The sequence below is a fragment of the Cydia pomonella genome, chromosome 1, assembly GCF_033807575.1.
Source record: "Cydia pomonella isolate Wapato2018A chromosome 1, ilCydPomo1, whole genome shotgun sequence".
NCBI classification, from domain to species: domain Eukaryota; kingdom Metazoa; phylum Arthropoda; class Insecta; order Lepidoptera; family Tortricidae; genus Cydia; species Cydia pomonella.
In genome coordinates, this window is record NC_084703.1 from 45726657 (window position 1) to 45749723 (window position 23067).

The 23067-nt window shown below is 40.0% G+C and overlaps 2 protein-coding genes across 4 annotated transcripts in view; one reads left to right on the forward strand and one right to left on the reverse strand.

Annotated features, from left to right (window-relative positions):
- The first annotated feature begins 21 nt into the window (after positions 1-21).
- Positions 22-13822, forward strand: LOC133525137 (uncharacterized). Of its 2 annotated transcripts, none has more exons than XM_061861406.1 (8): positions 22-232; positions 6708-6966; positions 7988-8095; positions 8950-9398; positions 9772-9874; positions 10900-10995; positions 11640-11784; positions 13720-13822. In XM_061861406.1, exons 1-8 carry the CDS (start codon positions 210-212, stop codon positions 13779-13781), a joined length of 1245 nt encoding a protein of 414 aa, XP_061717390.1. In that variant the 5' UTR covers positions 22-209; the 3' UTR covers positions 13782-13822. The 2 variants fall into 2 exon arrangements, with proteins under 2 accessions (XP_061717390.1, XP_061717382.1); XM_061861398.1 differs by having other exon boundaries at positions 26-232; positions 11640-11795.
- Positions 13823-18727: 4905 nt separating this feature from the next.
- The window catches only part of LOC133524952 (prion-like-(Q/N-rich) domain-bearing protein 25), a 48619-nt gene continuing 44279 nt past the window's right edge, over positions 18728-23067 (reverse strand). For both annotated transcript variants that reach the window (XM_061861118.1, XM_061861126.1), the window contains exons 5-8: positions 22210-22339; positions 21530-21666; positions 20432-20619; positions 18728-19894 (exon numbers count right to left, since the gene is read on the reverse strand). In XM_061861118.1, the coding sequence (XP_061717102.1) occupies positions 19733-19894; positions 20432-20619; positions 21530-21666; positions 22210-22339 (617 nt within the window). In that variant the 3' untranslated portion in view covers positions 18728-19732. The remainder of the gene's footprint in view (positions 19895-20431; positions 20620-21529; positions 21667-22209; positions 22340-23067) is intronic.

A 23067-nucleotide genomic window follows, 5' to 3' on the forward strand; every position in this document is an offset into this window, starting at 1 on the left:
CAGCAAGTAGTCGTATATTTTTTTATAATACGGAGTCTTTGGCAGGTAATCTATAGATAATGTCCGTGCAATATCAATAAATATACTCATAATATAAAATAAATATTTTTTAAACGTTTTATATTATTATATACAAATTGCAAACAACTCGGCATATCAAAAGATAGCTGTTGAAGGTAAAACACCGTTCAGAGAGATATTAATTCATAATGCAGACAAAAAGGCAAACCAGGTAATTAAAAAAACAGACGTACAGATAGATGTGTTTTTTTTTACCAACCGTTTTGACATTGACATATTCGCCCAAGTCTACGTAAATTACTTTCTATACATATATCTCGCTCGCACTTGTAGTTAATAGTCGAGTACGAGCGAGATGCATTGAAAAGTAAGTTAGTAGACGTGCGCGGATATGTCAATGTTAAAACAGTACCCCTAGTGTAAATAAATTCGATTTCCAAACGTGACGTACGCGTTTGCGTTTAGTCTCATTTTGTATTGGATTTCGAAAGAGCGCGCCAAGCGGGACGTTATGGAACCTCAAAATCCTATACAAAATGAGACTTAAGAGCCCTTAATCCTTGGAGCGTTCTCCGATTTCACGAAATAACGCTCGATAGATGGCGTTGGCGCTCGGTACGCGAGCGCCGGCAACGCGACGCGCGTTTCAATGCAGACTAGAATAATCTTGATAGTTTTCAATATAATTTCAAGCAACATTAATTTTAGTGTCATATGATATCATAGGGGCACTCTTTATTTTATTGTATATGCACAGTAGTTTTTTTTTTATGTACACTACTACTAAGTGTACAGACTACAGAGTGTACTCTATAACCCTTGCTCTTTATTCTGTCTCTTTCACACCAATGGAAAATGAAGAAGTTAGTAAATGACTGCAGGTATAAATAAAGTATGTTAGTGCGATAGAGAGACAGATAGTGTTTCGTTGTCGTATCGTAAACGATTGGCATGTTGGCCACACACTTGCTTAGTGCCTAGCCAAAATACCAATCGTTTGCGTATATTAGTGCGATAGAGAGAGAGTAGTGTTTCGTTGTCGTATCGTAAACGATTGGCATGTTGGCTACGCACCCATGATACCTAGCCAAGAAGCCAATCGATTGCGCATATTAGTGCGATAGAGAGACAGATAGTGTTTCCTTGTCGTATCGTAAACGTTTCGCATGTTGGCTACGCACCCATGCTGCCCAGCCAAGATGCCAATCGTTTGTGCATATTAGTACGAGAGAGAGACAGATAGTGTTTCGTTGTCGTATCGATTGGCATGGTGGCTACGCACCCATGCTGCCTAGTCAAGATGCCAATGAGATATAGAGTTTCAGTGTTATTTGAAATCACGTTAGGGTTTGTATTATTATTTTTGACCCGAATGAAGTCCATCCAGGTTCTTATGATGGAGTCAGGAGTTGGTCACCAGAACTCCTAATCTACTCATTATAATTCCATCGTGTTTGGGCTCAATAGATTTGCCCTGATGAACACCATCGATCTAGATGAGGCCCAGGGTCTCATGATGGAGTCAGGAGTTGGTCACCAGAACTCCTAATCTACTCATCATAACCTCATCGTGTTCGGGCTCAATAGATTTGCCCTGACGAGCATCATCAATCTAGATAAAGTCCAGGGTCTCATGATGGAGTCAGGAGTTGGTCACTAGAACTCCTAATCTACTCATTATAATTCCAACGTGTTGGGGCTCAAAAGATTTGCCCTGATGAGCACCATCGATCTAGATGAGGTCCAGGGTCTCATGATGGAGTCAGGAGTTGGTCACCAGAACTCCTAATCTACTCATTATAATTCCATCGTGTTTGGGCTCAAAAGATTTGCCCTGACGAGTACCATCGATCTAGATGAAGTCCAGGGTCTCATGATGGAGTCAGGAGTTGGTCACCATAATTCCTAATCTACTCATCATAACTCCATCGTGTTTGGGCTCAATAGATTTGCCCTCACGAGCACCATCAATCTAGATGATGTTCAGGGTCTCATGATGGAGTCAGGAGTTGGTCACTAGAACTCCTAATCTACTCATCATAACTCCATCGTGTTTGGGCTCAATAGATTTGCCCTGACGAGCATCATCAATCTAGATAAAGTCCAGGGTCTCATGATGGAGTCAGGAGTTGGTCACTAGAACTCCTAATCTACTCATTATAATTCCAACGTGTTGGGGCTCAAAAGATTTGCCCTGATGAGCACCATCGATCTAGATGAGGTCCAGGGTCTCATGATGGAGTCAGGAGTTGGTCACCAGAACTCCTAATCTACTCATTATAATTCCATCGTGTTTGGGCTCAAAAGATTTGCCCTGACGAGTACCATCGATCTAGATGAAGTCCAGGGTCTCATGATGGAGTCAGGAGTTGTTCACCAGAACTCCTAAACTACTCATCATAACCTCATCGTGTTCGGGCTCAAAAGATTTGCCCTGACGAGTACCATCGATCTAGATGAAGTCCAGGGTCTCATGATGGAGTCAGGAGTTGGTCACCATAATTCCTAATCTACTCATCATAACTCCATCGTGTTTGGGCTCAATAGATTTGCCCTCACGAGCACCATCAATCTAGATGATGTTCAGGGTCTCATGATGGAGTCAGGAGTTGGTCACTAGAACTCCTAATCTACTCATTATAATTCCATCGAGTTTGGGCTCAAACGATTTGCCCTGACGAGTACCATCAATCTAGATGAAGTCCAGGGTCTCATGATGGAGTCAGGAGTTGGTCACCATAATTCCTAATCTACTCATCATAACTCCATCGTGTTTGGGCTCAATAGATTTGCCCTCACGAGCACCATCAATCTAGATGATGTTCAGGGTCTCATGATGGAGTCAGGAGTTGGTCACTAGAACTCCTAATCTACTCATTATAATTCCATCGTGTTTGGGCTCAAAAGATTTGCCATGACGAGTACCATCGATCTAGATGAAGTCCAGGGTCTCATGATGGAGTCAGGAGTTGGTCACCAGAACTCGTAATCTATTTATCATAACTCCATCGTGTTTGGGCTCAACAGATTTACTCCGTCAAGCACCATCAAATTACCATTATGATGAATAGATTAGGAGTTCTGGTGACCAACTACTGAGTCCATCATGAGACCCTCGACTTAATCTAGATCGATGGTACTCGTCAGGGCAAATCTTTTGAGCCCAAACACGATGGAGTTATGATGAATAGACTAGGAGTTCTGGTGATCAACTCCTGAGTCCATCATGAGACCCTGGACCTGATCTAGATTGATGGTGCTCGTCAGGGCAACTCTATTGAGCCCAAACACGATGGAGTTATGATGAGTAGATTAGGAGTTCTGGTGACCAACTCCTGACTCCATCATTAGACCCTGGACCTCATCTAGATTGATGGTGCTCGTCAGGGCAAATCTTTTGAGCCCAAACACGTTGGAATTATAATGAGTAGATTAGGAGTTCTAGTGACCAACTCCTGACTCCATCATGAGACCCTGGACTTTATCTAGATTGATGATGCTCGTCATGGCAAATCTATTGAGCCCAAACACGATGAGGTTATGATGAGTAGTTTAGGAGTTCTGGTGACCAACTCCTGACTCCATCATGAGACCCTGGACCTCATCTAGATCGATGGTGTTCATCAGGGCAAATCTATTGAGCCCAAACACGATGGAGTTATGATGAGTAGATTAGGAGTTCTGGTGACCAACTCCTGACTCCATCATGAGACCCTGGACCTCATCTAGATCGATGGTGCTCATCAGGGCAAATCTTTTGAGCCCAAACACGATGAGGTTATGATGAGTAGTTTAAGAGTTCTGGTGACCAACTCCTGACTCCATCATGAGACCCTGGGCCTCATCTAGATCGATGGTGTTCATCAGGGCAAATCTATTGAGCCCAAACACGATGGAGTTATGATGAGTAGATTAGGAGTTCTGGTGACCAACTCCTGACTCCATCATGAGACCCTGGGCCTCATCTAGATCGATGGTGTTCATCAGGGCAAATCTATTGAGCCCAAACACGATGGAGTTATGATGAGTAGATTAGGAGTTCTGGTGACCAGCTCCTGACTCCATCATGAGACCCTAGACCTCATCTAGATTGATGGTGCTCGTCAGGGCAACTCTATTGAGCCCAAACACGATGGAGTTATGATGAGTAGATTAGGAGTTCTGGTGACCAGCTCCTGACTCCATCATGAGACCCTGGACCTCATCTAGATTGAAGGTGCTCGTCAGGGCAACTCTATTGAGCCCAAACACGATGGAGTTATGATGAGTAGAGTAGGAGTTCTAGTGACCAACTCCTGACTCCATCATGAGACCCTGGACTTTATCTAGATTGATGATGCTCGTCAGGGTAAATCTATTGAGCCCGAACACGATAAGGTTATGATGAGTAGTTTAGGAGTTCTGGTGACCGACTCCTGACTCCATCATGAGACCCTGGGCCTCATCTAGATCGATGGTGTTCATCAGGGCAAATCTATTGAGCCCAAACACGATGGAGTTATGATGAGTAGATTAGGAGTTCTGGTGACCAGCTCCTGACTCCATCATGAGACCCTGGACCTCATCTAGATTGATGGTGCTCGTCAGGGCAACTCTATTGAACCCAAACACGATGGAGTTATGATGAGTAGATTAGGAGTTCTGGTGACCAGCTCCTGACTCCATCATGAGACCCTGGACCTCATCTAGATTGAAGGTGCTCGTCAGGGCAACTCTGTTGAGCCCAAACACGATGGAATTATAATGAGTAGTTTAGGAGTTCTAGTGACCAACTCCTGACTCCATCATGAGACCCTGGACCTCATCTAGATCGATGGTGTTCGTCAGGGCAAATCTTTTGAGCCCAAACACGATGGGATTATAATTAGTAGATTAGGAGTTCTGGTGACCAACTCCTGACTCCATCATGAGAACTTGGACTTCATCCGGGTCAAAAATAATAATGCAAACCCTAACGTAATTTCAAGTGAAAATGCGTTTTTCAGAAAATCGCAGCCAAATAACACTAGACCTTACTCATAGTGTTGTGTTCCTGCCGGTGAGTAAGGTTGCCAGAGCTCAACGAGGGGCGGGAGGGGGTTAGGGTCGGCAACGCGCATGTAACTCCTCTGGAGTTGCAGCCGTACATATGTGGGCCGTATGCTTGTTTGCCACCGACTTAGTATTAAAAAAAAAGTAACACTGAAAATCCATCAATAAGCGAGTCTGTTAGGCATACTGTAAAAAATTAACTTTTATTAAGATTTTCTAATCGCAGTATATAGCACTTCTCGGAACTCCGTAGCTGATTACGATCGCAACGAATGCCTGACAATCGAGCACAGGTCCGTCCTCTAAGCGCGCTCCGCGCGGACTGAGAGCGGGGCGTCGCTGCTGCGTGATTTATACGTGTTTTAAAAAAATATAAATTTACGGCAATGTAGGTCCCATAGTTACGATTTTTTTTTTATAGGTTAACATAAAGTTGCAGTTTGCTATAATATTATTTTTAAAGCAAAATATGCGTACAATTTGCGGAAATAAAATATAATAAAACCCTGTTTTCGCCAAAAAAATGAAGAAAACTCGGAAGGTATTTTATCAGTTTTTTCAAATGAATCTTCGATTGTTAATCATTCCAGCCCCTCGTACGAGATATGTTGAATCAAATTGTAGTCATTCATGTACCAAATGATTCTTGTTTATAGCAAAATTGAGAACCGAAACGCCACATCTCACTGCAAAATTTGGAAAAGACTCCCAAAAAACCTCATTAAAAAAGAGGTTTAAAAGAGAAAATGAAAATTTGAACTGTTGGAGCCCCTAGTTTAGGAAACGATTATTTAAGTACGTTATCAGTTTTTGAATAAATACTAATAGTTACGTCGTAATCTTGAATGAAAAAGGAAGCATTTTACAAAATACGCTCGTCTGTAGGAATAAGGCCTCTTAACGCAAACGCGTTCGTCACGTTATGATGTCGATCAAAGTTACACTAGGGGTACTGTTGGTAACGGTACTGGCATTTTTCGAAAAAAGTGTAGGTACTATTTCCTTTTTTTCGAAAACCTAACTTATAGATTATTTTCTACCAATTTCTGAAGAAAAAAATTATAATTTTGTGAATTGCTATAAAACTAGGACGCTACAAAATTTTTATGAAAAACTGGGGGTAGTTTTTTACTTATTTTTTTATCGATAGTTAATTTTTAAAAACAATGAGAATGGTACCATTTTTCAAAACGTGGCTAGTATCCTATCTCTACTACCCTTAACTTTTACTACGTTTACATAACATTGACACGGCCTGATTCGAAGAATGATTAAGACACGTTCAAGATCTTTAAAATATAGATAACTAAACGACATGTCAAAGTTGACGTTTATTTCGATTCCGCTGTGATCCAAATAAGATTTATCTACGTCTAACGTCAAAGTGACATTGGTTGCCCGAATCGAACTGCTTCCGTCAATTATACGACGTATAAATGAGAACTTATCGTTATCGTATCTTATTTTCGAGTCCGGCCGACAGTCAATTAATAATTAGGACGAGACGACTCATAATAATTTTAACATGTACGGTCACGTCTGAAAATATCGATACCTACTAAAAAAGTGCAAAAAATATGTATACATACCGATATTTTCAGACGAGACTGTACTCTAACAAAAACTATGACTGTATATTGTGTGTATTGTTTTAGTGAGCCGAAAGTATTCTCCCTAGATTATATGAAATCGCTCCGCTTCACGCTCGAAACGATAGGACAATGGCCCAACCGATCGCTAGGGGACCTTTCACGGCGTGCAGTAATGTTGGCCACGTATCACAAATTCTTAATATGCACATTTTGTTTTACGGAAATCCTAGCGTTTTCGTACATGATAAAGCACAGAAAAACGATCCGTTTTATTGATATGGGGCAAATTTACACGAATTTGTTTTTAACCGGGCTATTCCTTGTGAGTACAAGTTTAAATAATACTTTTAATGTAGACTCTAGTTTATATGGATGCTTTTTAAAGTAAGGTAAGTAGGTAGTTTTTTTAGGGAGATGTAAGCATTTTTAACTAGAGTACGACGTTTATATGTGCTGTATGTCAGATCGCGCAAAGTTTACAGTGTAAAGGGCGCCGCAGATGCCCCGTAAGAGCGTGCTTCGGCGCTCTGAATGTTGGCTTTCGCCCGACCTTCCGGCGTAAAGGGCGCAGCAGGCGCCCTGTATGCTGTATGTCAGAGCGCGCAACGTTTACAGTGTAAAGGGCGCCGCAGATGCCCCGTAAGAGCGCGCTTCGGCGCTCTGAATGTTGGGTTTCGCCCGACCTTCCGGCGTAAAGGGCGCAGCAGGCGCCCTGTATGCTGTATGTCAGAGCGCGCAAAGTTTACAGTGTAAAGGGCGCCGCAGATGCCCCGTAAGAGCGCGCTTAGGTGCTCTGAATGTTAGGTTTCGCCCGACCTTCCGGCGTAAAGGGCGCAGAGCGCGCAAAGTTTACAGTGTAAAAGGCGCCGCGGGTTAGTGCTAAAACGCAAAACGCACGAAGAAACGAAACGCTAATGTACATTGTGCAGTACAGTGTGACGGGTGCCGCAGGCGCACTGTATGTCACAATGCGCAAAGCTTACGGTATGAAGCGCGCCCTGGCACCCTGTAAGAGCGCTTGGCGTACTCTCAATGCTAGGCTTCGATGGACCGAGGTTTTCGGTTCGCTATAAGTTAAGGCGAAACCTGATATTCAGAGCGTGTTTACGTCCACTTCTATGAAATTATGACGTTTAAAATAACACTCTGTGCTATCAAACACAATGCAAAATTAGCTTAGCCTGACTTTATTAATATATGAACATATGTAAATAATCCTTTAAAGATTTAAGAAATGTCACAGAATAAGTAATACGAGTAGTAACTACCTATTTATTACTATAAAATAGCTAACACGCTAAGCGAGTTATTTATTTCATAAAGTCACTTTTTTTTTTCCACAGCAAAGAGCATCGCTACCTTTTCAGAAGAACTACAAAAAGTGTGTGAAAAAGTTTGTTTTAGAATTTCACTTAATGCACCATGAGCATTTAAGTGAATTTGCAGCGAAGGTATGTTTCAATGCGTTATACTATAACAAAATACTTTCCTAAACTTACAAAAATCACTAATTGACTTAAATGTAACTGTACTTATTAAAAATCCTGGCACATATTATTGAAAACTTTTTTATGGGTTCTGGCATTCAAGGAAAGTAGGCGCCAGTCGTCGAATTACAAAAACCATACGTATTGTACAGGTTTTCATAAAATTACCAAATTACCAGTTTCATGGGAGTTAGTTTAGGCCTTAATGACCACACTTTTATAGGTTTTTAAAAACCAGACGACTTTTATTTTTCCATATAAGATAATTCAGCAAACACTACTCTGTTTTAATTCAAAACGTCGCATTTAATGACGCGACTACGGAAGGTGGAGGTAAGGAAATAAATCTCCATGTACCAACAAGTGTCATCGAAAAACCTTAAATAGGTGGCGCTACAATACCGAGAATACTTGAACAAAAAAATTAAATCATAGCGCACTTTACTCCGTCAATAGCGCCTAGGTTCTTAGCTATTCTAGCGCTACTCTGGAGAGATTTGGAACTATTATTTATAGCTAACAGCTGGACACTTTTGCAACAGTTCTACCATAAGAGATGTCACTCCTCTTAATTCCACACTCCATAGACGCGACGTCACACACAAGTGACTATTATGTACGACATACATTACCGCTCGAAAATTTGTAAAAAAATAATTATGCTGTGATAGATAAGACAAAATTTAAAAAATCTTTCAGAGTCGTGTACCCACGTCTAGTTTAAGTTTGCAGTTATATCAAATACATATACACACTGTATATACTTTAATTTGTACAACTAATTATAGCAACACAAACGATTTTTTCCGATAATACAGGAATTACGCAAAGTCAACAAAATCTGCAAGATCGCGACCAAAGTCATTTATCTCCAGCTCGCCTGCGGAATGCTGGCGTACAACCTCTCCCCCCTTTTCCGGAACTATTACGAAGGAATGTTCACAGGCGAACTCCCCGAAAACAAATCGTTTGTACACTCCGTCGACTACCTTCTACCTTTTGACGCTTATCGCAGTTTCAAGGGTTACCTAGTTATATTCATATGGAATTGGTTCCCTACATACAATATACCTACTGCTATGGGTATTTATGATCTGTTGGTGTTCGTAATGGTTTTCCATATGGTCGGGCATATGAATATACTTCTTAATAGTTTGAAAGAATTTCCAAGGCCGCAAGAGGATGGTTTGCCGACGACACGGGAGTATAATGAAGAGATATTTGGATTGTTGAAAAATGTGATTCGACATTATCAGATAATCAAGGAGTAAGTTATAATCCTACTTAAGTATGTCTATTATAAAGCCTATCTGAGCGCTTCTTAAAAATGCCACGTTTATATGTGAATTTTTTGCCACTTTTGTGTCATTTCTAGTCGGGATTGCGAGACCTTTTTATCCTTATCAGAGAAAAAAAGTGTCCCATTTCCATTGATTTTTCAAACTTTTCTTTTTGTTACCGAAGTATATAACATGGGGAATTGGTAACACAATAGGAAATAAACTCTGGGACATTTTTTTATCCCATTAGGATCGCAAGAGCTATGAAAATGTATGAAAAAAATACAATTTTTTTTTATATTCCATATCATGCACACATATTACATACACATTTTTACAAGTAATTGTAAATGATTACAGTTTCATGGGAGATATGACTGCAGCATTTGATCTGACGTTGTGTTGCTATCTAGCATTTCACCAAGTTATGTGTTGTCTGATGTTGCTAGAATGTTCTACATTGGTAAATAACCCCTTTAGGCTGCGTTTCCACCATATATGTGCGTGTGTGTTTGTTAAGAACCAATGGAGGCTACACGCTGAGCGAGGAAATCAAATTAAGTAATTGAGATCCTTTGCTACACATCCTCGTGCATCTCTGGTGGAAACGCAGCCTTAGACAGAGTCTGTCTACGCTAATGGCGTTAAAATTTATAAACGCGCTACAAGGCTCAATTCGCTATTAATCGTTTGTCTTTATCTGTCATTTTGACTTAAAGCCCGACCAGAAATATATGATCATTGTCAAGAGGGCGCTGTTATTCTCATGTATAGGGTGACAGTTCAGTTTAGTATGAAAAATTTAGTTCCAATGAAATTCCGCAATATGGCGCGTGATCATATGTTACTGGTCAGGCTTTACGCACATATTTGTAAGAATGGGATAAAACATAAATTAACTAATTGAGACTTGTAGAGTTTTATGAAAGACCGGGGCAAGTCTATACTGACTTGGCAATGTATGGTGCCATATATGTAGTAGAACTTGGCGTGCAGACTGAGCTGACACACTGAACACTTGAGCAGCGGCAATCTTAAACAAATGCAAACATAGGTATTATGAGAGCGATCTCATTTCTCTGCTCAAACCCCTTGGACGGTCGAGTCATTCGACGCTACCCTGCACGCTCCGCCTAACACGCCGCTCGTCGCTCGCTACTGGGACCGTACAGTACTTAACTAGACTAGAGGCATCACCTGGATGAATATAAAATATTGGGACAGCTTTTTACGTGATTTTTCTTTCCAGTGGTTCCTGAGTGGTGTACAATAATTAATAAAATAGCCTTTTAATTCTTGCAAATTTATTTTAACATTGTCTTTTGTTTAGAATTAGTCTTAAGTTCACTTATAATTTTTTAATGTTAGTTATAATATTATTTTTAAATGAATTTTAATATGTAGCAAGAACCCCGTCTTCGCCGGTGAAGCCTCCTCCAGAGTTTTCCACTCATCTATCACAATAATTAATACATATTTTTATTACAGGAGCCGGAGGCCTTGGTAAAATATGGGATGCTTGCCGCGGTCATATTCCAGCAATTAATTCAGACTTCTGTGGCGTTCGAGTTAATTAAATCAAAGGTAAGGATGTTTATTTATCATCTGCAAAAAAATTCCAAATTTACGGGGTGAATATTGTTAGAGAAAAAACACCAGAATACCATTTAAATACAGTTTTAATAATTAGAGGATCACAAAATACGAATATACGTCTTAGATTCGTCAGCCGGTTCGCGCTCAAACCCCATCTCTCTCAAGATGGCGGCCATGCCATATCCTCAGAACCGAAATCGGAGATGCCGCCTTTTAATATATACACACAGAGCAACTTTTAAATGAACCCGCGAAAAATAAATTGGCTGTTTTATTTTGGCTGTAAAATGTCAGTAAATTTACAGTGGCTACAAAGTTTTCTTTGGCAACCCACCGCTATTTCAAATTATCTTTGCTATAGGGAGCGTGCATGAACTGTAGGAGGCAGCACAGGACCCGTCAGATTTTTGGCGCGAGGCGTAAATGTGATGTTTATTGTTCCGATGTAGCCCACAAGATGGCAGAACCTACTATGCACAAGAAAACACGTGACGTGTAAATGTGCATGTTTATGGTTCCGATTCAGGCCACAAGATGGCAGACCCTCCAACTCGCACGGTCCCTATAGTTTTCGTTCTTGTTATTGACTGTAGTTGTGTATGCCTATAATTTACAATTATTATATTTGACAGAGTAAACGTCTCGGTGATGAAGTATATGCAGTACCATGGGAATATATGAACGTGAAAAACAGAAGAATTTTCGTACTATTCCTTAGGAACGTGCAGTACCCATTAGGTCTAAAAGCAGGGGGGATGGTGCCAGTGGGAGTGATGAGTATGTCTACGGTAATTTTGTACATGCTGGCGTACGATGGATGGTTATCGACGTGATAATGACCAGTCATTATCCTTATCCAGATAAGGGATGACTCACGACAGACCGGGCCAGGTCCGGGTCAGAGCTTCCGGCGCGGCGTGATAATGACAGACCGGTGATCACGTCTTTAGTTTTTATACACTTTTATTATTATTATTACACACTTTTTCACACACTTTTATTTAACTTCACCGCGTATCTTCTTTGTATAAATCTACATATATATATATATATATGTGCTTCAAATCTTGTAATTTAAATTTGAACCACTTCCTGGTGTCTGTTTGAGCTGAAATTTGGTATACTTCCGTGTTTCCGATGACAATTCAATAGTATGCTAACATGGAGCTGAGCTGATGATGCAGTCAGAAGGTAGCCAAAGGAACTCTTAGATAGGAAAACGTAAACACATTGAGTTTAGGCTCATTTGAAAGGTCTCGAGAAGTACTTGATAGACATACAAAAAAGAGAAAGTGCAGTCGGCAATAAAAGTGTGTCAAAAATATTTTTGACAGTTACTTGTATTCAAGTCTCTTTCGAAAAAAACAATGCAAATTTCAGTTACAATACTTTCTGAAAAAAACGGATAAAGCCAAAAAAATAAGTTTTTTCTAAATCTGTATTTTTCCATATGAATTTAATTGGGAATTTAAACAGGAAGGTGAACGTTGCACGTCTAATGTGTTAGTTTCTGGCATTTTATATATTTGACACTGTCATCACTCATCAGTGGCATTGTGTATGACGTATTCAATTTTTCGGAATCCAAAAAAAACGATTTTTGGTAAAATTCCCGAAAAAAACATTTGATATTTTCCGGAATTTTCATCCCTAGTCCCGGTCCGGTTTCCGGCGTCAGTCTGGTTAACTATAGAGCTTTGTTGTAGGCTCTAAAAGAATTGTGGATGATGCTTTTCTATTTTGTTGTTATTGAGTCTATAACCGTGGCCATTACACGCCCGCTGAGTTAGATTTTATTTTGAAAAGTGTGATAACAGTGATAAGTAAAAATTATAAATTGACGACCTGTCTGGCCTAGTGGGTAGTAACCCTGCCTATGAAGCCGATGGTCCCGGGTTCAAATCCTGGTAAGGACATTTATTCGTGTGCTGAGCACGGATATTTGTTCGTGAGTCATAGGTGTTTTCTATGTTTTTAAGTATTTATATAATATATATATATCGTTGTCTAAGTACCCATAACACAAGCCTTATTGAGGTTACCGTGGGACTTAGTCAATTTGTGTAATATTGTCCTATAATATTTATTTATAAATAAAGGCCATACTCTATTATCGGTTACTACAAGACTAGATAAGGTTGCCGATTTTAACACTTTGAACGCCTTTTCACCGCCGCAGTCGGCGGTGGCCGTCATCGGAGTCTTGCCAAGTACGCCAAGGACGGCCACAACGGACCGCTCCGCCAATGCAATAGGGACTTACGCGGGACTCCGTATAGTTCAATTTCGCTTAAATAATCGCGATCACATGGCGTCCTTGGCACAGCATATTCCTTCGCCGTCTGGCGTTCAAAAGGTTTAAACTTGTCTGAATGCACGAAGGTCGATATGAAGACTATGTGGGTTCGAATGCCGGTAAGGGCATTTATTTGTGTGATGAACAGATATTTTGTTCCTGAGTCATGGGTGTTTTCTATTTATATAAGTATGTATTTATATATATATGTACTCTTACCTATGTATATCGTCGCCTAGTACCCATATTACAAGCTTTGCTTAGTTTGGGGCTTGATCGATCTGTATAAGATTGTCCCCGAATATTTATTTATTTATTTATATTACGCTGTATTCGTGCGCCTTTAGTTAACGTGATGAACGTAAAATGGTTAAAGCAGGTGCAAAGATTATTATCAAAACATTTTTATTTTACAGATCATAAGGACATCAATTTCATATTACATCATGCTAGCTACATTCGCAGACTAATACAATGAAGAACGAAAACAATTGTAATCTTAAGAACGATTCACGTCTCGGGAATAGTGTCCTTAACCTTTTGATCGCCAAGAATACCTCGTCGTTACTAGTCGTGCCCACAGCGCCAAGGACAACTATAGGGAGCGTGCATGAACTGTAGGAGGCAGCACAGGAGCCGTCAGATTTTTGGCGCGAGGCGTAAATGTGATGTTTTTTGTTCCGATGTAGCCCACAAGATGGCAGAACCTACTATGCACAATAAAACACGTGACGTGTAAATGTGCATGTTTATGGTTCCGATTCAGGCCACAAGATGGCAGACCCTCCAACGCGCACGGTCCCTATAGGTGTTATGGCGGACGCTGTCGAAGTAACCTTGACATTTTCGAGTAAAGTTTACATTAGCTCGCTTGCGTCCGGGAGCTTGGCGTTTGAGTGATGTTTGTGTTTATGTAATATTTATGACATAAAGCGTTAGGGTTAAAACAAGGTTTGGCGAATTTGAGAATAGTTAATGAAATAAATTATCTGCTCTATAAATATTAAAGAGCCACAAAATTGATTCGAACATCTAAATGAAACTATTTTTCGGTGAAAAAGCCGCAATTGTACATCCATATAGGTAGAGCTGCGTCTTGTGTGTGTTGTAAATCAATATGATCAAGTAATACTATTTGTTACGGACCAGATATAAATCTACCTATTATAATATTATTATATGCAAAATTGTAACCTTATATACTCATCTGCTGAAGAAGAAGAGATGTATAGAAATATTTGGACACCTTGGCTGCTTCGAAATATCTGAAGGCGACCGACTGTACATGATAACGGTTTAGAAATTTAACTGGTTTCCGAGCTTTGGTTTCTAGATATAAATTTCGGTTTCGCTCGAAAACCGTTATTTTTAAACCAGTTTTTATGAGAACAGTTCTGGTCAAATTAACTGGTTTAGCGCAATAAAAACCGGTTTCTTCCAATGTCGGTGTTTATATTTACGTGTCACATAACAGGCCGGCGGGCCATTTCGTCACTCGTCGAATAAACCGTTTTTTTTAGGTTACAATAAAGTTCTTTAAACTTTCACGTTCTTATAAAAGTTCAGAGGAAAACCGAAATAAACCGGTATTTGCTGGTATTTTATAAACCGGTTCTGAGCCTTGCTAGACCGGTTCTGAGACTTGATTTAGCCATACATAACACATTTCGAACGTTCCGTCATCAGCTCATCGCGTTGCTAACCGAAGCGAGAAAACGCCAGAAGTCCGCCAGACTGCTATCGAGGGGCGAAGTAATTCGGTTCGGGGCGGGGCGGTGTGTGACTGTACTGTATGATAATTATTCTTCATATCTTATGCTGTGATTAAGTCCTTTAATTTGAGATACCATTTGTCAATAAATGTTATAGATACTAATTATTTTATACATCAACTATTAATAAAAAAGCGGCCAAGTGCGAGTCGGACTCGCGCATGAAGGGTTCCGTACAATTTAAGACGTATTAAAAAAAATCTTCTTATTAGATCTTGTTCAACATTTTCCCACTTTGGACACACATTTTACCACTTTGGAAGTGTCTCTCGCGCAAACTATTCAGTTTAGAAAAAAATGATATTAGGAACCTAAATATCATTTTTGAAGACCTATTCATAGATACCCCACACGTATATGTTTAATGAAAAAATTTTTTTTTAAATTTTATGACGTATTAAAAAAAACTACTTACTAGATCTCGTTGAAACCAATTTTCGGTGGAAGTTTGCATGGTAATGTATATTATATATTTTTTTTAGATTTTTCATTCTGTTATTTTAGAAGTTACAGGGGGGGGGGGGACACACTTTTTTTCACTTTGGAAGGTTCTCTCGCGCAAACTATTCAGTTTAGAAAAAAATGATATTAGAAACCTTAATATCATTTTTGAAGACCTATCCATAGATACCCCACACGTATGGGTATGATGAAATAATTTTTTTTTTTAATTTCATGACGTATTAAAAAAAACTACTTACTAGATCTCGTTCAAACTAATTTTCGGTGGAAGTTTACATGGCAATGTATATCATATATTTTTTTTAGATTTTTCATTCAGTTATTTTAGAAGTTACAGGGGGGGGGGACACACTTTTTTTCACTTTGGAAGGTTCTCTCGCGCAAACTATTTAGTTTAGAAAAAAATGATATTAGAAACCTTAATATCATTTTTGAAGACCTATCCATAGATACCCCACACGTATGGGTATGATGAAAAAAAATTTTTTTTTTAATTTCATGACGTATTAAAAAAAAACTACTTACTAGATCTCGTTCAAACCAATTTTCGGTGGAAGTTTACATGGCAATGTATATCATATATTTTTTTTAGATTTTTCATTCTGTTATTTTAGAAGTTACGGGGGGGGGGGGGGACACACATTTTACCACTTTGGAAGTGTCTCTCGCGCAAACTATTCATTTTAGAAAAAAATGATATTAGAAACCTCAATATCATTTTTGAAGACCTATCTGGGTATCTATCCCCACACGTATGGGTTTGATGATAAAAAATTTTTTGAGTTTCAGTTCTAAGTATGGGGAACCCCCAAAATTTATTGTTTTTTTTCTATTTTTGTGTGAAAATCTTAATGCGGTTCGTAGAATACATCCACTTACTAAGTTTGAACAGTACAGCTCTTATAGTTTCGGAAAAAAGTGGCTGTGACAGAATCGGACAGACAGACGGACATGACGAATCTATAAGGGTTCCGTTTTTTGCCATTTGGCTACGGAACCCTAAAAAGCGCTGGTGGCCTAGAGCGTGCGATTTGCAATCCGGAGGTCGAGGGTTTAACCCGGCTCGTACCAATGAGTTTTTCGGAACTTATGTGCGAAATAACATTTGATATTTATCAGTCGCTTTTCGATTCGAAAACATCGCGAGGAAACCGAACTAATCTTAACCAGGCCTAGTTTACCCTCTGAATTGGAAGGTCAGATGGCAGTCGCTTTCGTAAAAACTAGAGCCTATACCAAATCTTGGGTTTAGTTGTCAAGCGGACCCCAGGCTCCCATGAGCTGTGGCAAAATACCGGGACAACGCGAAGAAGAAAGTCAACTATGACAAACAAGAGTACATAACATACGAATGTTTTTGTATTTATTTGTAAGTATTATTTGAATAAATAACGTCTACTATTAATCTTCACAGGTTTTCCGCTAGCGTGCGAAAGACGCTATCTAGGCTTGGGGCCGAGTATCATTACAACAGCGGCATTAGTTTTACTACTCACCGCTAGGTGGCGCACAAGCAAAGATTTGCCCAAAGCAGGGATCACTAATTCGTTTATTTTGGTCTCCGGTTCTCAAAATAAAATGATCATAGCGACACATTTCTACTTGAAATGATTAAATAATGAAAATTATTAAATTGGTTCAGATCTGGACCACGGGCCGCCAATGCCGCCATTTGGCGACTCCTGGTCTAAGTTTCTACGGTTCATCCATTGTTATTATTACTCCAGCCCGCGTAGCCAACGTGCATATCGTTCACGCTCCGTGGCGAACGAAACGCAACTGTCCCAGTCGCACTAATATGGAAGAGTGATAGAGAGAGACGTCTACGCTACGCTACGGAGCGTTAACGATTGTAAAGTTGGCTACGCGGCCAGATATGTTATAGGACTTACAGGCGTTCCAGATGAAAAAAAAAATTACCGACACCTGTAATATTTCTACCGCTTTATGCGTTGTATAAAATAAAATGCAAATCATTTAATTAGGACGATTATTTCCATAATTTGTTGGTTACAAATAAACATAAATAAAAGTTGAATGTACTATTCGTCCTTTATGTTTTCTATGTATTTAATGAAAGCCTTTGCAATTGGTTTCAATATTATTAACAAATTAAACTGGTGATTGAGACATGGGATGTATGGCGCCATTAATTTCCAAACTAACAAATATCAGTGAAAAAAATTACCTTAAGCGGCTCTTTGGCTCTTGTTTATGGTAAAATGTTGCCAGCGATTAAAAACTGATGGTAAATACTTTGTCTATACCATCGGCCATCCCGTTACTGGTGAAATCATAGTGGCGTTCACTATGTGATGCTAAGTATCATGTATTAGTTTTTTTATGTGATAGTCACGTCTGAAAACATCGACACAATCGAAGTGCCAAAAATATGTATACACGACCTTACGGCCCATATATTAGGGTAGTGTGTACATATTTTTGGCATTTTGTCCGTAACGATATTTTCAGACGTGACCGTACTTATTGGTGCTCATCACAAGTGAATGACAAGATAAGGTCAGTCACTCGTTTTTTATCACTTATTTACCATATTAAATTTGTTGGGTGAAATCTTTCGTTTTCCCGGCCTAGCGCTAGGATCCGCTTTCCCCATTGACATAAATATGCATACCATCTGGACAATATTTGTATGCCTAATGGCTAAAAATAGTGATACCTTCTTATTTACATTTGTATGATCTGTGAAAACCTATGTTTACAAATAAATATATGATTTTACATATATCTAAGGACGGGTCTTACGGGCACTAATGGTGCTAATTCAGTGGTGTCACTCACGAATGACTGAACTAGTTGCGACAAATAGCGCGCGTAATGTGATCTCCTCAACCAATCGCGTTGTGGCGTTAGACTGCACGATGGGCTTGAATTCCTGTGCGTGACACCGCTCTACTGACCCCGTTCTTATTGCCCTTCAGTTATATGCCAATGGCTTTCCCATTCAATCTTCTCTACTTTTCCCAGTCTTCGGCATCCTCAGGTGTGAGATTGTTTTCTCCCTTGTCCGCTGTCACGACGTCCAGCCAGCGCTTCTTAGGCCTACCGCGGCCGCGTGATAGTGCCTTGGACAGTGTGGTCAAGGCATTTATTTCCGACGTATTATATGGCCATATCATCAGAGGCGACTTTCCTGCAGCTTAGGGTGAAATGGTAAAAAAAAAGCTCATTGTCAAATATACGTTTAATTAAATCTACCTATTCTTTGGTCTACACAAACATCTAAAACAATAAAATTTAAGTAAATCATAAAATTAACAACAATATATTAATTTATTCTTACCATGTAGTATGTACATTATAAGTTAACAATTTACACATTTACATTAGGAATATTTTATTTATGTTTTCAATATTTTCAACGATGAAAGTTCTTTTCCACACCAGATCGTTAAGGGTTTCTTTATTCTTCAAAAACGAATGAGATAGTTCCATTATATTCATAAGATTGACAAAGTAATTAGAATCAATCTTTAGTTAGTTTCCTACTGTCGGCTGCTAAAATTTACTGATTTTAAATTGCGTTGATTTGGATTTGATACCTACAAATATTACTTACATTGTACAGTTAGTATTTTCCTTACGTTGGTGTGGTGTTTCACTCGGTAGCAAAGTTTATTTTACCCTCATGCCTTGAAACCGTCGTAACGATCAAGATTCCACTTTCGAACCACTTCGTTCCGCGCGAAATTTAATTCTGGAATCTTTCGCTTGCTTGGGTATCAATAGCATGATGAATCAAACAACAACTTTGGTCCCTTCTAAAACAAATAACTATTAACTTTAGTTACTTAACTATAGAACTTTGTTAACCTTTTGAAAGCCAAGAACGCCTAAAGTTCGTTACTTGTCGTGCCCACAGCGCCAAGGACAACTATAGGTGTTATGGCGGACGCTGTCAAAGTAACCTTCACACTTTCATGTAAGGTTCACATTAGCTCGCTTGCGCCCGTGACCTTGGCGTGAAAGTAAAGTGTTTTGTTTTTGAAGTAAAGTGTCCAAAAGGTTAGGTGCGTGGCACACTGCATCCGATTTGCACGTTGCTCCGAAGTTTGAGCGAGACAACGCTATGTATACGTGTATATACGTATTATAGCGACATCCCGCTCGTACGTGCAATCGGATGCAGTGTGCCATGCTCCATAAAGTCCGGACAGCGAGCGTAGATTCAAGTTCAAGCCAACATGGCGGCCGTAGCCAAGATGGCGGCGCAGAGGGGAACGGGTGCGAGAGAGGACGCGTGGTCAGCGAAGTCGCGGGCGTCGGGCACGCAGCCCGCACAGGTGCATCGCCCTTGGTGGCAGAAACCGGGTTCATCGTCTTCGCTGAGGCATTCCTGGAGTATTAACGTTAGAATGAGAATATGAGTAAGTAGATATTGTCACAAAATTTCGGTTTGCTAAATAGGGAGTTTTACTGCTATGTTCTGCCATACCTACCTACCATAGAATAGAGTAACTTATACATACTGTGCCTTAAACTGTATTTTGACAAGTTTTCATAGATAATAAAATGTGACATTAATGCATCAAGGCGGTTTATTTACAAAGGGCCTGCCGTGAAACGCGAAAATCGAAATTTAGTTATCTGCCTCTTTATCGCTCACTATGCAAGAGTGATAGAGAGGTTAAATAACGAAATTTACGATTCTGTTGTTTCGCGGTATCCCTCAGATTATGATGGATTGCGGTAGTGGCGCTCCCTACGCAGAGTTTCGCGTAACGCACTTTTTGTATCTTAGGACCCCGTAAGTTAGTATTTTTCTTTTACTCTCACTGAGCGTGCGAGAATGCGTTATCTCTGTCACTCTTAACTATATTCTGTAGTCGAATATGTGACAGGTATCGCCTCACCTCACTCGGTGTGAGCTTACCTCATCAGCGTGGCACTGTTGTCCCGGGCGCCTCGTGACATAGCACCGAGGCGGGGTGCCGGCAGCCCTCGCGTGGTACGCACACGAGCAGGCACCGTTCAGGCACATTGTGGCGCCCACGGCTCGGGAGCCTGAGAGGTTCTCGCATTGGATGTCGTATTCGCAGCTATCTCCGATGTTCTCAAGGGCTGTGGAAGAAGATTAAAGTTAGTGAGAGTATTTTTACCGGTTTCATTAAGTATATTGAAGAAAAAGTCTGACGTCGGAATCGAATCCGATCTTCAGCTTATCAGTACCGGCCACGGCGGTACCAGTCCCAAATACTTGGGTATTATGCAATCTTTGACAAACTCGAAAGTGCGACCTTGTATATATGCGTTTGCGTCTCTTATATGAATCCTTGATGGGATTATGGTATAGCAAGAGAGATGGTGATACCATCTGTACAAATAGGACTAGGTATAGTAAATTATGGTGATTTTGTTATATCTGACCACACTCTGAGATATGAATATGTAGGTCTAACTCAACGACTTTTACTATTATCAGGCGAACCCTCAAAAACACGCAAAAATCAGTTACATTAATTTCGGCAAGTCATATGTCATTATTTTATTGAACAGCTGATTTTTGTGTTTTCGTAGCTGTAGTAAAAATAGTTTACTATTAATAGACAGGTAAAGTCTAAGAAAAAAATGTGCTCCTTATTTTTACATCCTAAACAGATGGCGCTGTACTGTGGCATACGTTTTGCGGTCACTGAATTGTCAAACATCACCTTTTGACAGAGTTACCACAAAATGTACGAAGCTGTACGGCGTCATCTCGTTTACCTGTCAAATTCGAAGCACGAATTGTCTTAGATTTTACGCATCTTACTCAATCAATGTGTCTTTCCTATGACACAACAAAATCAACAGTACGATCTAAATGTCGTCTAAATCCAGACGTGGACCTTTATTTTATTACGCGTCAAAATAAAGACACAAATGATCGTAGGTCATAGAAATCTAAAGCAGGGTTGGGTTGAATGATCAGTGAATTTCTATATGCCTCCGTTCGCGTCGTTGGCATAGCTAGGGAGTACATGATACTCACACTGCAGACAGACGTTGGTGTCGTTCTGCGCAGCAAAGCCCTCCTTGCAGCGGCACGTGCCCTTGCACACCATGCCGACTCCCGCGCACTGCCCGTCGTCCTCGCACGCCTCGCCGAGGTTCGCGTCGCGTACGCATCTGAGAGAAAAATATTAGTAAATAAATAATGAGGATAAACGAGCCAAGTTAAAAAAACATGCCATTGGTCAAATCCAGCGAGGAAACCTAAACCACATAACATAAAATATCGTCAGCGCAATGCAGGAACAGCCCCGCTCGGTGCAGCTCCATCTACTGACCTATTGGGTAAACTTTGCAGAGAGGACAAAGTTTGCACTCTAAAAGCGACTCGTGAGAGCAAGTGTGAACTGATGAAATTAGTACATTACGAAACAAGTGTGAAAAATAGGAATTACTCTTTCGCATGTGTATTGTACGTTTTACAGTACACATGGCCCTTTAAATGTTCGACATACGCACGTATATGGCACGTTTAGTGCTAGTTACCACATTAGGGCGGTAAATTAGTGCCATTTGTACTGTAATAGGGCAGTAAAATATGCAATGTCTGATGCTTTCTTATTTACTGTACTATTTTTCTGCTGGACGGAGCCAAAAGCGGCAACTTCGTTTAGCGCGCGCGCGCTTTCCGGCCGGAGGGTAGAGAAATATACTACTTGCCTTGTTCCATTGTCACGTTGGTTGTAGTGCAGTTGACATTGGCAAAAGCCGCGTATACAGAATGCCTGCTCTTCGGGCATTGCCTGCGGTATATAGCAATTTTCGTCGGATATGCATAGTTCACCAACGTCTGTAAAAGGTAATCTTTGGTTAAATTCTTCGTTCTTGACACATAACTGATTATAGTACTTACCTACATTGTTTTTAGAAAACGTCAATCGATAATTAAAATGATGTGCGGAAAATAATTGCGACTTTTCGTTGCATGTGGCTCATTTTTACACGATTGCCCAAAAAAGGAGTGTAGGAAAAATTACTACATGAAGGTCCCCCACTTCAATTGAATTAAAATACACAACTTTAGCATGTTTTTTTCTAATTTACATTCATTAAGTAACTAAAATATCTAAAAAAAAAAAATTAAACAGCAGCCGTGTTTTTTAATTTTTACTTTTCGATTGGCGTGTAGCCCTTGTTAACTACTGTTTTGTCGAAAAAAGTATTCACAATTCTTTAAATCTAACCTAAGGACAAAGATTCTTTAGTTGTTTAACTTGTGCGCTTCGCACTGACACTTAATGTAGATGTCGATGTACGGTCTTACATTGTGCGGAGATTTTGAGTGTCATAAGTTAAAGTTTGACAATTCCCCCCCCCATAAAAGCCACATGTTCCCACCATTAGAGATGGTGCAGTCGGTACTCCAATCGAAGTTCCTCAAAAACGGATAGAATTCGGAGCGTTTCGAGCGTGATTTAATACGTGAGTCTCATAGTTAAGCACGTGTTCAGTACCCCTAGTGTACATTTTGTCGATAGCGAAACGTGGCGTACGCGTTTGCGTTAAGTCTCATTTTGT

What these genes read in the sequence shown, in the direction of transcription:
- LOC133525137 (XM_061861398.1), top strand. Translation starts at nt 210, where the DNA reads ATGCAGACAAAAAGGCAAACCAG. An exon ending in CAGACAAAAAGGCAAACCAG is followed by an intron (nt 233 to 6,707) that starts GTAATTAAAAAA and finishes GTATTGTTTTAG; the next exon opens with TGAGCCGAAAGTATTCTCCC. An exon ending in TCGAGTTAATTAAATCAAAG is followed by an intron (nt 10,996 to 11,639) that starts GTAAGGATGTTT and finishes TATATTTGACAG; the next exon opens with AGTAAACGTCTCGGTGATGA.